The sequence below is a fragment of the Podarcis tiliguerta genome (assembly GCF_965153285.1).
Source record: "Podarcis tiliguerta genome assembly, chromosome: 5".
NCBI classification, from domain to species: domain Eukaryota; kingdom Metazoa; phylum Chordata; class Lepidosauria; order Squamata; family Lacertidae; genus Podarcis; species Podarcis tiliguerta.
The window spans coordinates 50,802,086-50,816,841 of record NC_139538.1 but is presented as its reverse complement, the minus strand read 5'-3'; the positions used below and the strand labels follow the sequence as shown (position 1 = coordinate 50,816,841).

At 41.8% G+C, this 14,756-nt stretch overlaps 1 protein-coding gene across 1 annotated transcript in view; it reads left to right on the top strand.

The window, feature by feature from the left end:
• Positions 1-2,309: 2,309 nt before the first annotated feature.
• The window catches only part of PDZD8 (PDZ domain containing 8), a 36,554-nt gene continuing 24,107 nt past the window's right edge, over positions 2,310-14,756 (top strand). The window contains exon 1 of the mRNA XM_083441149.1: positions 2,310-4,621. Coding sequence (XP_083297275.1) covers positions 3,744-4,621 — 878 coding nt within the window. The 5' untranslated portion in view covers positions 2,310-3,743. The remainder of the gene's footprint in view (positions 4,622-14,756) is intronic.

Here is a 14,756-nt window from a genome sequence, read left to right as displayed (position 1 = left end):
CGGGAGCAATGAGGATCCCGCTCCAGCGGAGCACATAATGATGCTGGAAACACTTCCGGGGGCTCCTGTAACGGCTACTGATATAGCTGAGAAAACGAGGAAAGATGCTGTTCTCTCCCGTGTGCTCACTTGGGTGGGGAGGGGGTGGCCAGGTGGTCCGCATGAAGACAAATTCAGGCCTTATGCGACAAGGCAGCACGAGTTGTCCATGCATAAGGGTTGTCTCCTGTGGGGAGATAGGGTGATCATCCCAGCACCACTGAGAAACAGGGTGCTTGAGACGCTTCACATGGGACACCCGGGAATGGTCAGGATGAAGTCGCTAGCCCGATGTTATGTGTGGTGGCCTGGAATGGACCAGAACATAGAACAATGGGTACGAACATGTAAGGCATGCCAAGAGGTGCGGCCAGAAGTGGCCAGAGCACCAGTTCACTGGTGGGAGCAGTCCAGATCTCCCTGGAGCCGGCTGCACTTAGATTTTGCTGGGCCATTCCAGGGGAAGGTCTTTTTGGTTGTCGTCGATGCATATTCCAAATGGTTAGAAGTGGCGATGGTCCCTAGCATGGCATCAGCTGCCGTAATCAAGGTGTTGAGGCAGCTGTTTGCAACCCACGGGTTACCTGAGACCATTGTATCAGATAATGGGGCAGCTTTTGTATCCCAAGAATTCAGGGCATTCTTGGCTGATAACTTCATAAGAGGGGTCACATCCGCGCCCTTTCACCCATCCTCCAATGGGCAGGCTGAGCGCATGGTAAGAACAGCCAAAGAATCCATTGCGCGCTTAATGGAGGGTAACTGGTCAGCTCGCATCGCGCGAATGTTATTTTTGCAGCATGCGACGCCGTGTACTGCGACGGGCAAGTCGCCAGCTGAGCTGCTCTTGGGTAGAAGACTGGTAACGGTGCTGGATTATGTCCACCCGGATAAAATGCCAAACCATAATTCAAGAGCAACCCCCCAGGCTGAGACTGACACAACAAGGTATCTCGCCCCTGAAGATCTGGTCTGGGTGAGGAACTATTCACGAGGTTCGCGGTGGGTGGCTGGTGTGGTCACCCGGGCTAGTGGACCTGTGTCCTATTATGTAACCTTGGAAAATGGGCAAGTTTGGAAGAGACATATAGATCAGCTGAGGCGCCGGGCGCTCAGCAGGGAGGAGTCAGATAATTCATCCCTGGCTAACGACGCAGAGCTGCAAGACCAGAGTGAAAATGGCCCAGAGGTGCAGTCACCAGGGGCTTCAGCAAATGAACCAGGGTCTGCTAGTCCTCATGATGACGAGGTACAGGTAGGGAACCCTGAGATGTCTGGGACTCCATCTGTTCCTGAGGAAACCCCTATAGCAGCCCCTCTACCACAGGTAACACCCAATCCAGAACCGGCAACGCCTGTTGTCAGGAGATCAAGTAGAAGTTGTAGGACCCCACAGTACCTGAGAGATTACGTCTGCTGTGCTCACTAGGGGGGGAGGGGTGTTGTGTATTGAGTCAAAGGATTTTATATCTGTATTATTATTGTCTATATTTGCATTAGGGTAAAGTAACTGCCTTTTGGTTTCAGGGGGTACAGCTACTATTGGTTCATTTAAACTGCTGTATTTGGATCCTCTGTCTTATTGGTTTCCTCCAAAAGGCAGGACTGTGATTGCCTGATATTGTTCCCTCCAAAATGTATCCTTTCTAGCTAGTCCCCTGTCCCTATAAATGTAGCTTTCCCCTCCTCAGTCTTCAGTCTTGTTTGCTGTAATAAAGAAGTGTTACTAGAGAACTGTCTCCAGCAGATTATGTCAAGAGAGCTGAAATCACAAACCCCACGTCACAACACCAAGACCGTGGAATCTTGCTGTTGCTCAGCTTTTTCAAGTAGGTGCTGTTTGGACTGAAATCTTAAAGCATCACTCAGAGACATGTAGTTTTTCATACCATCCAATAACCATTATTTTAGAGGAAAAGAGGGACAACAGTGGCTCTGAATAATTTATATTCCATTGCACTTTTGAATCTGGATAACATTAATGGAAAACCTGAAAACCTGTGTTTGTTATTGTTTCCCTTTAGCATCATGAAATCTGTGCCTAATTCAGTTGCATTGTGTAATTGGTCCGTAAACAGCATATATGAAGCAATATACAAGTTCTGTGTGTTTCTTAAGGTTAAAGGCCTTGTTTTAAAAAGGTAAATAAAGGCAACCCCCATCCCCTGGACTTTGATTTGGTATTTTGTCATGTTCACAAGAGCCTAATTTCACACCCAATATCCACTCCCTCTCCGCACCCGCTCCTCTCCCTCTTCCCCTTATTTTTGCATGGGGGGGGGAGTTTACAGGTTCCTTTCGATTTGTCTGTTTCATTACAAAAGCCATCCTTCGTGTTGATTAGGCATATTTAAGTCACTGCAATCCTTCAAGGTCCGGCTACCTTCTTGCTTGAAACTGATATGTTCAGTGAAGTATAAGCTGTGTGCCAATGTTATCTTGGATAGAATATTTTCATTCATTTTCTGGGCAGTAGTAGTTGCATAAGTCTGAACCAAAAGCAGGAGAAAGGGAGTGATTTTCACGGAGATCGGGAAACTACGCGGGTGGGAGGAGCATGCCGGCGAAGTGCAAACAAAAAAAGGACACATTTTGTTTCCCACGGCATTCGGGTAGCACCCAAGGATTTGATGGTTCTGCTCTAATTATATTTTTGATGTGCTTGTGTATGTTTTACTCTATCGCTTCGGGACGTTCTGCTGTAGGAAGCGGCTTATACGTTCAATAAACTAATGCGCCGGTTGCAATTGCTTTGTCGGTGGGCCAGGTGGGAAGAGAGCAAATAAAATCCAGGCCAGCAAAGCGGGGTGCGGGTGCGCGCGCGCGCCTGTGCCAAGTGTCCGAATTCAGAATCCCTGTTGTTATTCTTAGAACACAGCTTGCGTCCTATGCTGATAAAGAAAACACCGCTCCCGCAATCCCCCTGGTGGAGACAGGATTCAGCCCGAGCCTGCCCTCGAAACAGGCTTCGAGCAAGTTTCCTTCTTGCGGTGCCTTTAAGGACCCTCACACTTTCAACCCTTTTGCCTTACAAACACTAACCAACCTCTCAACTAGCTTTGAACACAGAACATGCCGGACGCGCGGGGGGAGTAGCGGGAACCAAAAGCAACAGAAGGGAGGAGGAGGAGGGGCCAGCAACAAACACGCATGCGCACTTCCTATCTCCTTTTTTCCGCCTTACTTTTTTTTCCCTCCTCCCTCCGCAGTATTATGAGGTCAGCGCATGGGACGGCGTAGCCTATGACGTAACCCACCCACTCCTGGACCTCCCCAGCCTTTACAATCCAGACTGAAGAGGGGACGGGGCAGCCAAAGGGAGAGAAGTGGCAGTTGGTCTCCTCTCTTCAGGAAGGGGGCGGTGGACGCGAGAAGACGAGAAAAGACCCGGATGCCGCGGCCGCTGCTGCTGTGTGAGGCGCAGCGGCCCACAGAGGGAAGGAGTTGTGGCGGTTTGTCGTCTGGGGCCGGCTGAGGGGAGCGAGCGTTGGGGGGGCGGCGTCGACCGCGAGCTCCCCGGGTTGTTGCTTTTGTTTTTTGACGGAGTTGCGGCGGCGCCCGTTTCCCCTCAAGCCGCTGCCCGCAAGATGGAGGTAGCGGGGCTGGCCGTGGCGCCGGCGGCGTGAGGCGGCGAGGGCCGCGGGGTAGGCGGCTCGCAGGGAGCTGGCGCGGCTGCTTGAGGGGCGGCGAGGGACGCTGAGGCGATGCTGTCGGTGTATGGAATGCTGCTGTCGGCTCTGCTGGGCTCCTGCCTGACGCTGCTGTGCCAGATCCTGCTCTTCTACCGGAGGAAGCCCGAAGCCCCCGAGGGGCCGTCCTCGGCGCCCAACACCGGCATCTACACCACCCGGGCAGTGCCCGACACCAGCCTCAAGGATTACTTCGCCGGCTTCGTTGGCGGCGGCGTCGGGGGGGTGCAAGAGGGGTCTGGCTCCCGCAGCGTGCCCCCCAGCCAGTCCCCTTCCAAAAATGACCAGGGCACCCACTCGGACTCCTCCTCTAGCTCGGTGGTGGAGTTCACCGAGGAGACCCTCTATTGGCTCAATGCCATCTGTCTCTTTCTCTTCAGGGAGCTCAAGGACACTGGCTTTGTCAGGCACTGGGTCACCAGGAAGATCAAGGTGGAGTTTGAGGAGCTGCTCCAGACAAAGGTGACAGGCAAGGTGCTGGAGGGGCTCAGCTTGAGAGACGTTGCCTTTGGGAACGTTGTGCCCGTTTTCAAGAACATCAAGATCCTGAGGCCGGTGACCTGTAGCGAGGAAGGATGCCCCGAGGAACTAGACTTTGAGGTGGACGTTGAGTACAACGGTGGCTTCCACTTGGCCATTGATGCCGACCTTGTCTTTGGCAAGTCGGCATATCTCTTTGCCAAGATCTCTAGGGTGGTGGGTCGGGTGAGGCTGGTCTTCACCCGCTTGCCCTTCACTCACTGGTCTTTCGCCTTTGTCGACGAGCCTGTGATTGGTCTTGAAGTCAAGTCACAGTTCGAAGGAAGGCCCTTGCCACAACTTACTTCCATCATTGTCAGCCAGTTCAAGAAAGTCATTAGGCGCAAACATACTTTACCTCATTATAAAATCAGGTAAGGTGCTTTGGGTTTAACTGGAGCAAAGCTATACTTTACTCACATTATAGTTTGGGGAATTGTTGGAAGGAAAACTTTCTATTGACTTATTCTTAATAGTAGTATTTGAAACATGGTAATAACAACAATGATGATAACATTCGCAAAAATGCCTTCTGAAGGTGGCATTTTTAGAAGATGAAATGGTTTGTATACATATGCATAGGTCCACAGATTTTTGGTTTGTCTTATCAAAGCCATTATTTAGTTGTACTACTGACCCCACTCCCCCATTCCACACCTCATGGTGCCCCTTATTCTGTTGTTGTTTTTTGAAGAAAGTGCAAGCAGTAACTCACTGCTGTTTTCTTCCAGTCTGCTGAAAATCTTGATCATGTGGAAAGCTTAAGGTGAATAGAGCCAAACATGTACCTTTGATTTCAGGAAAGCTGGATTTAATCAGCTCAGAGAAATGCTAGGTAGGATTCCATGGCTTAGATATACTAATAAAGAAAGGAGCCCAAGACTAGTGGGAGTTCATGAAGTGAAGAAGTTACTAAAGGCAAATCACAATTCTAATGGGAGAAAAATATGAGGCAAAATGTAAAGAGCTGATGCTGCTGACCAAAAAGTTTGGTGATGAACTAACCCCCCTCCCCCCCCCCCCCCGAGACTTAGAAAAAATGAAAGGAAGGAGAGGTCGTCAGAGAGGGCAAATACAGATGCATACCCAGACTTGTTAGGACAGTGTTAGGAAAACTGAGGCTGGCATACTATGTAATGAAATGGATTGTATGGTTTAAGGAAGAGGAAGGTAACCAGGCCTGCTTCATTGTAAGGATGATGAAATGTTAGTATGTACCGGTAATAAAGAGAAGGAACTACTTTTGCCTCTTGTTTTCTCCTAAAAGGGGAACTGTATGTGACCTTGCGACAGTAGTTAAGGGTCAGGATTGCAATTTAAGATAGAAGAGGAATTGGTCAGAAAATGCCTAGCTACCTTAAAAGAGTTCTGGTTTTTAGGGCCAGATGTATTGCATTCTTGGGTACTAGAAGAAGCTGCTGATGTATTCTCAGAATCTCTGTCTATCATGTTAGATATCCTTGAGAATAGGCAAGGACTGGAGATAGGCAAATGTTGGTCCAGTTCTCAGAAAAGAGGAAGATTAGACTGCTTTTGCTACCAGGAAAGATACTTGAACAGATCAGATAGAGACAAATTTGTAAGCATAAATCTTGACAAAACGCAGTGGTTAGTAGAAGCCAACATAGATTTGTCAAGCATAAATACTGAAGGGCTGTTACATAGTTCTCTGCTATCCCAGAGCAAGAGCATATATAATGGGCTTAAGTTACCAGAGTGTTGCATGTTAAGTTAGACTTGGGTTGCATGTTAGGAAAAACTTTTTAGTGGTAAGAACATAAACCAATAATCAGTTATCTGGGGTATATGGTTGGGCTTTCTTTTGCTGGAGGTCTTCAAGTAGAGACTGGTCATCTGTTGGGGATGCTTTTGCTCTGGATTTCCTGGATCTAGCTGGGGGGTTGGACTAGGTGGCCTATGAAATCCCTTTCTACTCTGATTTGCAAAAGCCTTTCTGGAAGGAAAGAAACTTCATGTCTTTCTTTCCTCTCTACTTAGGGAAAATAACTAATATTCTCTCTCTTGCAAGAGGTGTAAATAACATCTCATTCACTCTTTGGTACTCTTTGACCTGCAGAGAACTCTGGGAATGGACGATTCTCTGTGTTTCCTCTTGATATTCTTCTATTTATGTACAACCTGGGGTGGGAATATTTTTTGCTGGGTGTTTGGTGCAGGGATGCTTGCAACTGGCAAACAGGTGAGTGTATTTATGGAACCCTGTTTACAAATTGGAAGCATGTGTGTGTGGGGGGGGTGTTGTCTTTTGTTTTGGTAAACTACATAAACTTGCTAGAATTTATAAGAGGCATGGTTTTAATGCTCTCTTATTTTGTAGATAGTCTCTGTTGGCAAAATGACTTTGTACAAAGTAGCAGAAGAAAGAGAAAATTTGTTGTCTGTTCACGGACACCCCTTGACTACACCCTTTTCTTCTAACACTTTAAAACACCCACGCCATGTTCAAAAGATTATGTACTCTGTTGATATTTAGTCCATATCAGCTGCCTTTCACAGTTTTTGGTTTTGTCTTTTAACCACTAATGCAGGTAGAAATTATTTTTCTGTGTGGAGCTTGTCCTGAAAGGAGTGGTTACTTGTCTTCTTCCTTCCTTTCCCTTTACCATCTTTATCATTAGTTGTACAGGGTATTTCAGCTTAATGTTAGATTGTGGATGTGTGCCCATACATTTTAAAAACACCAATTTTGAGATATCCTACATATCTCAATCCCAAATACTAAGTTTAGAGCTTTATAATGTATAATAATAAAGTACTTGGATTTATTCTAAATGCAATAGTAGCTACCATGCAAGGTGCTGGGAGATGTTGGATAGTTTTTCACATAGCATGTGTTCCTGAGCACTAGAAGATTCTGTTTCCATCAGCCTGATCCCATTGGAGAGGAAGCAGACTCCCTCATTCAGGGGTTTGAGTGCCTTGCAGTGTTCAACTACTCATTGGAGCGATTGTGTTGTTTGCACACTACAAAGTATTCTGCAATTGAACAAATGGTGTAAGTTTTGCTTTTGGGGAATTTCAGTTTAGATGAGTAAGAGGCAACATGAAATAAGCATATAAAATTATGCATAGCACATAGAAAGTCGATAGAGGGGAAAAAATTCCTCATAATGCCATAATTTTTCGATATCTAATGAAGCTGAATATTGGAACTTTCAGGAAGATTTTGAGTGGGGGGTGCAGAGGGAGGAGAGAAGCCCCATTGTGTGAGTGAACACCTTGCATTACAGTGGATTTTAACCAATGGATATTGGTAGAGAAAATTTAGTAGGGCCTAACTGACAGTAAATCACTGATACCACAGAGTTATAAAATCATAGAATTCTAGAGTTGGAAGGGACCCCATCATTATCCATCTCCCTGCATTACAGGAATCTCAACTAGATCATACATGACAGATGGCTATCCAACCTCTGCTTAAACACCTCCAAGGAAGGAGGGTCCACCACCCTTCATGGGAATCTGTTCCACAGTTGAACAGCTAAACTTTACAGGCATGGCTATTCCATAATCAGCTGGAATATACCACAGTATAAAAGTGACCTCCTTTATTCATCAGATAATACCTTAATATAGACAGAAAATAGACAGCTTTTTATTTTATTTTTCAAAATTTTAATCCTTTTCATATTTACCTAGAAGTCTGTTCCGTTGTGTGTGGAACTTGCTTCTAGATAAGTGGACATTAGTGGCTAGGGTTTCTGTTCCTTCTTGCTTCCTTTTTTTTTTTTTTACTTAAGCTGGAAATTTTGGCTGAAGAACCCAAAACACTGAAATATCGTAAAAAGACTTTCCACTTCCATTCTCACAGTTGAATGAAATGTCAAAAAGAGTAAAATGGAAAAGGGAGAGACAACTCTGATCTTTCCTTTATGATAGAACTTTCTATTTTCCTAGTGACTTTGGAAAGCACAGATCTTGGTTCCTCATAGGAGTTTATATTGTTCCTGGTGACAAAATTGATCTGTGATTATTACATATGTTTTCATTAACTGAAATATGGCCACTGGGTCTAATAAGTTTTGCTAATACCAAAGGTTAAAAGTTAATTTTTCACAGATCTAGCTATTGTTGTTCTCCCTGTTTGTAGCATGCAGATTCCAGATCTATTATAATCTGATGTTGGTGAGGCAATCTTCCAGGTGCTATCTGAAGTATTAATAAACCCCTCCTGGAATGATGTACTGTTCAGCTAGCAAGCCTCTAATTTGAACTATAATCCCAAATTTAGACTGGTTTTTAAAATGTAACTTTGTGGTTATAAGAGCCTTTTCTCACATGGCACATCTTGTATTTTAAAAACATATCTAGTGCATATCTGTTTTTAAAAACAGCTTCTCCCTAGATGGAAAAAAAGGAGTTAGAATATTAATAGCTGCTTCGTAGTAATATTGGTTCTGATTTGATATTTTCCATCTCTAGATCAAGTGAAGCTAAAATTGGCTTCTTTTGTTTTTCTTATATCCTTCAGTTGGTTCTGTTGATACAACTTCTCCCTTGATTAAAAGTTTTCCTGATTTTGTATGTTTGTGTATTCTGATGCTGTGGCCTAGATTTAGTTAAACTTGATTTAATTATAATAATATTGAACTTGGATAGTATTAAAGTGATAATCAAACTAGATATTTAAAGAGGAGGGAATCCTTTTCCAAGGGGGCATTTTCATGTTTTAAATACTGTTTGTGTAATCATAGAATCTGTCCAAATCTATGATGCTATGATTCTAAGTTGAATTGTAGAGTTGGAAGGGATCCCAAGGGTCATCTAGTCCAGTACCCTGCAAGGCAGGAATCTCAACTAGATAATACTTGACAGATGACAATCCAACATTTGCTTTAAAACCTCCAAGAAAGGAGAGACCACCACCTCTCATGGGAGTATGTTCCACTGTCAAAACAGCGCTTATTCTCAGAAAGTTCTTCTTGATATTTTGTCAGAATCTCCTTTTTTGTAACTTGAATCCATTGGTTTGGGACTTGGCGCCTGATACCTTATTGATCATGGGCACCTTTTTCAGCTAATCAAAATGGATATTTGATTAACTGGATAATTACATATTGCAGCCTTGCTTTTGGTAACTAGAAAAACAGCATATCGGGATAAAGATTAGACTAAAACATAAATGTGCTAGACATTTTTAATGGTATTTCTTGCAGGCTGAAGTAATACACGCTGATCAATCTTCTCAGTAAGAAGTATGCCTGAGTTGTAATGTGTTGACCCACCTGGATCAACCCCAAGGCTTTGACATTTGTCCAAATTATTCTTCTCTTTTTTGGCAAGGTGTCACCTTGGTGTCAAGTCATTTCCAGATACTTGGGAATAGTACTTCCTACCAGTGTATGACTGAAGGACAGAACAATAATAATAGGCAGCCTATTTACTAATTAATAAGATTTGAAAAGAAGTGGTGTGGTAATTACTCCTTTTCAAAGAGGTACTTAAATGAAAACGATGAAGGGATCTTTCAGAGATGAAGAAAAATCGCTGTTTTGCTCAAAGAGCGTATGAAATGCTATTGTTTAAAAAAAGCTATTAAAGTATGTCAAGAATTAGAAGTCCTGGAAAGGATAAAGTAATGTAGAGTACAAAAACAAGGTACTTTAACATTTCTAATCACCCATGCGTAGGACAAATAAGGTAATGAAGTTTTTCCCAATGTGCTGCTCTCCTGTTGTTTTGGACTTCAAATCCCTGCAAGCATGGCAAATGGTTAGGAATGATGAGAGCTGTAGCTCATAATGTCTGGATGACACCATACTGGGGAAGGCAACTTTGGCCTCAAGCTGCAGATATATTGTTTGTTATTAAGTTATGTATTTTTTTGTGTTTTTATTGGTTTTTGTGTTTTTATTGGTTTACAGAATAAAGCCAACTCTGTCTGAAGGGCGGTATATAAGCAAAACAAACAAACAATATAGGTATTAAGTGGCAATATGGACATAAAACAGTAAATAGTCTATTGCTTGTCTTCCTTGTTTTGCATTTTGTTCTAGTAAGTATTAGCAATTAAAAAACAATTAGAACATTCTTTTAATTGCGACACTTAATTCTCTGGGGCAAACAACTGTTGCATTGAAGGTGACTGGTTTACTCTCTAACATCTGTTTTGTGAATTTGCATGTTGAATGATGTCCATTCAAGTGGTAGGTACACAAATGCAGCCAACACAGATTTTGAGGCTGTTACTGATTAGATGTTTGCAGATAAAGACAATCTCCCCAGCTTTGTGCAGTTCTACAAGAGGGTTCCACAAATAAATCAGTGGATGGGTATAATTGCTAGCTGTGGAAGGAAAAGTTAAGAGTTTAAGTAGATACTTTCTAGAGCAGACTAATAGTTAATCTAGTCCAGCATCCAATTTCCCATAGCTGCTAACCTAGTGCATCTCTGTGCCTCACAGGTAGGGTATGAAGGGAATAGGGCACTGCCTTTGTTGCTCCACAACTGCTGATACTCAGTGGCATACTGCATCTGAACATGGAGGCCTGTCTTTGATAGATACCTTCCATGTATTTGTTTAATACTCTTTACAAAATAGCTTAACACTGGTCATTACAGTGTCTTGTAGCAGTGACTTCATTTAATTTCTTACACACTGTGAGAAGAAATTCTTTTTTTATTTCCTGAATCTCCACCATTAAACTTCTTTGGATGATCCTAAGTTCATCCAAGTTTTAAGAAGGTAGGAGACAAACCTACCTTGTTTTATTTTGCCTGCACAAATCATAATTTTAATAACTTTCATCATGCCCTCCCTTTAGGTTACTTTTTAAAAATTAATCTAAATATTAATTTTAGCAAAGGTGCTCCAGTCCCATGGAAAAAGACTTGTGGAAATGAAGTATATATAATTAGCAAGAATGCCTATATTGAGAAACAATCCCTTGGGCCTGTGGGACCTCCTGTAGAAGAGTAATGCTTGAAAACAGCTTCCCTAATTGCATTTGGTTTTCCAGCACTCAGATCTTACAATATGCACCCATCCATGTGCTATAAAGTCCAGAGGTCCTTTACCTTTACCTTTACTATTACAAGCTTATAGTAGAGGCTTGCTATTTGTTTTGAATTAGTATGGGTAATTTTGCAGCCTCTGTCACTATGGCTGTTTTGTCCAGGGCCACCATATAGGCAGTGTTGTTTCTGTCTCTTTTCTTAGGCCTATCTTTGTAGACCCTTCATACTTAACCTCTCAATATGGCTCCCTGATTATGGGTTTTCCTCCAATTGGAGATACATCTTCAGGTGATGAAAAGACATCAGACGGAATTGAAGCATCTGCTCCACCTGGCCTTCAGAGGTTTATGAGATGGTCACATCAGTACTGCATAATGATAATCTAAGCTGCTGGTGGTTATTTTTTATCATAGTTATGACAATTATAGTTGTATTGTTTCTTGTTTTGGGGGGACAGTTCTGTGGTTTATTGTATACTATTCATTGCCTGGGGAACTTTTATTGAAGCTTGGTTTACACTAATAATAATAAAAAATATTTGCTACATGCATTTCAAAAAGTGCTTTGCAACTAAAGCATTGAGTTCTGCTTTTCACACACCTGCTTCTATGAGAAGTTATTTCCACATAAGTAATATGAAAAATCTGCCAGCTGCTGTGTTTCCTAATTCAAGGTCTTGCGAGTTCATCCATTAGATACCTAATCTGCTTAACATAGCTAAATCAGTAAGGGAGCTCTGTATATAATAAGGACATTAGTCTGTTACATAAAAGGAGTGGAATTCTTTACTTTTTTGTTTCACTTGAGAAATATGATTTTAACGTGCAGGTATGGTAATTTTAAATTGAAATATACTTTTTTTGCAATTTGGCTCTTAGATTAGGTTTGCAGGATGCTAACAGTTTCCCAGTGTAATTCTTTATCTTTCGGAATATGACATAACCATTTTATTTGGCACCTGTGGTGTTTAGGAAAGAATGAATAATGTGAATCCTCATTCTGACCATTTATCAACATATTTCCTCAGATTTGTCTATCTCTATAGTATACTCTTGCATATTGTTTCTCCCTTGCCTTTGTTGAATAGCTAACCATCTTTATTAGAGCTTCTGTAACATTTCCGCATCACAGATACAACAGTAAAAGGTAATTATTGTGCTGAACAATTATTAATATTTTCAAGTAAACTCTAGGTAACTGGAGAATATTCTTTCTGGGAACCATTATGTTAATCCTCTATCTTCCTGCATTCTAAAAATTGCCAGTGTATATTTCAGAAAGCATAAGTTACAAATATAGTTTACGTTTTTTACTTTGAGACAGTTCTTTATCATAGAAATTAAACTGAACATAATTGGTCTCTGTTATAACGTGATTCTTGCGTTGATGCCTTGGACATCAGATGAGCTCGTGTGATGGCACAGAACATTCTAACTCCTCAGAGAACCAAGAACTTGGCAACAAAAGGTTCACTGTCTAAGTTATAGAAAGGAATACTTGTCCGCCTGGGTATAGAACCCCATAGACTTTATTGAAAGAAAAGCTGTATGGGGTGAGCTAAGCTGACTGGGAGAAGGCCTGGGAAGATAGGGAATGTATGAAGTAGAGTGCCCAGAGGCTAGGCAAATGAAGAAAAGGGTGAAATATATGATCCTGAGGGAAAGGCAAGTATAGGAGCCAAGAGGCCAAAGGAAAAGCATGGGGGATGTGGGTGAGGGAGCCAAGAGGTCATGGGGTGCCAGATCTATGTCCTGAGAGGACTCCTGTGCCTTTGAGAACTGCACTGAAGTGAGAATTCTGCCAGTTATTGCTTATAGTCCCTGCAGCATTTTAAATTGAGATGGCAAGAGCAGTAATGGAGTACTTGATTTTACTTCACATCTTTGTCACAACACATCTTTTAAAACTGGGGAAATATTCCTTATTGTCTGTGAGGGGCAACTGCATATCTCATGCAAATATGTGTTCTTAAAAATGAAAAGCACCCTCTGAAATCTGACTGGGGTGTGTTTGTGTAATTACTTAACCCCTTTCCCTGCCAACCCCTTTCATAACTTGAAAGTAGTCATACGAACATTTAGAAGATACATTCAGCAAACCTCCAAACTTCTGTTCAGCAGAAACATCTTTGTAACTTGATAATGGTCAGGGATGTTAGTCAAGGAAACAGATCATTTTACTATATGTTTCTTAAAGATTGTGTGAAAGATGAAGTAACAAGAGTCTATTTTAAGTTTTATGTGTTTTTACATACTGCTTCTGCAATGTTTCCTCACTGTGGTAGGATATATAAGCAGCTAGCCAACAGTTAATAACTGCAATAACTGTTATTATAGCCTGATTTTATTCCTGTTACCTGGGAATAAACACCACTAAATTCATTGGGACACATGCATTCAATTTTTAGCCTTTCATTAAAGTTAAATTGGCAGCACTAAATTACGGTTTTCGATGACATATTTTAAGAATTCAACAACTTGAGAGGTTTTCAAAGGTGTTGTGTGTTGAAAATATGAGACAGAATAGTGGAAAGTTTAATACTGAATCTCTGTCTCAAAAGGATAAGAGAAATCATTTTATTTTTATAGTCTGATGATGGCAAGCATCTTTCCTGGTGGCAGCTAAAAATAACATATATTTAGGAAGCTATGCTTGTTTATATAATGATGTTGGCACACATTAGTGAAGTATTAACTGGTCATACCTTAGAAATTAAAAATGAAAGCAATCATAAGTACATTTAATTAAGAAGCTCTATTTAACTCAGAACTTTCTGAGTATAACTTTCATGTATAAAGAAATATGAAGAGGATTGCGCAACATCTGTCTTATGTATTCGCTAGAGGGACTTCCAAAGCAGGTCAGGCAGTGTAGTTTAGTGGGTAGTGTTGAACTAGGGCTGGAGAGATTCTTTTCATATTCTACTCTGCCATGAAGCTCATTCTGTGACCTTGGACCAGTTATTGTATTGAGGTCTAACTTACATCACAGGGTTGTTTTGAGTATAAAATATGTTAGTTCAAGTGCACCAGTCTGATCACTTTGGAAGGATGGGATAAAAATGCAATAATAAGCTATAGATCGTTATTCTATTTAAGATAGTGCTTGATTGAAGTATTCAGCCCTACCCAGTTTTGTAGGGTTGGCAGATGGTAGCTGGGTTAACCTCTTCCCAAAATTGTATTAATCTTCTAGGAGGGTGGGCAAATTTAAAGAATTTTCAAGTTGGTGAAAATTGAAGTTGATGACAAAGACTAACCATTTGTCATCCTCTTCAGGGGTGGTGCCGCACTCACCATGACAAGTGGATTTGTTGAAGCCTGCTTATTCTTGAAGCAATCATGTATTTATATAACATATTATTGACACACATTACTGAAGTTTTGACTGGTCGTATCTTACAAATTTAAAATGAGTGCTACAGTTCAGCTAAACCTAGCTGTAGAACAGGTTCTGTATCTTTTGCTGGTGGAAAATGGATCTGCCTAAAGTTGCAAATCTTCTTTCTCTCAAGAAGATCCAATTTTAAAT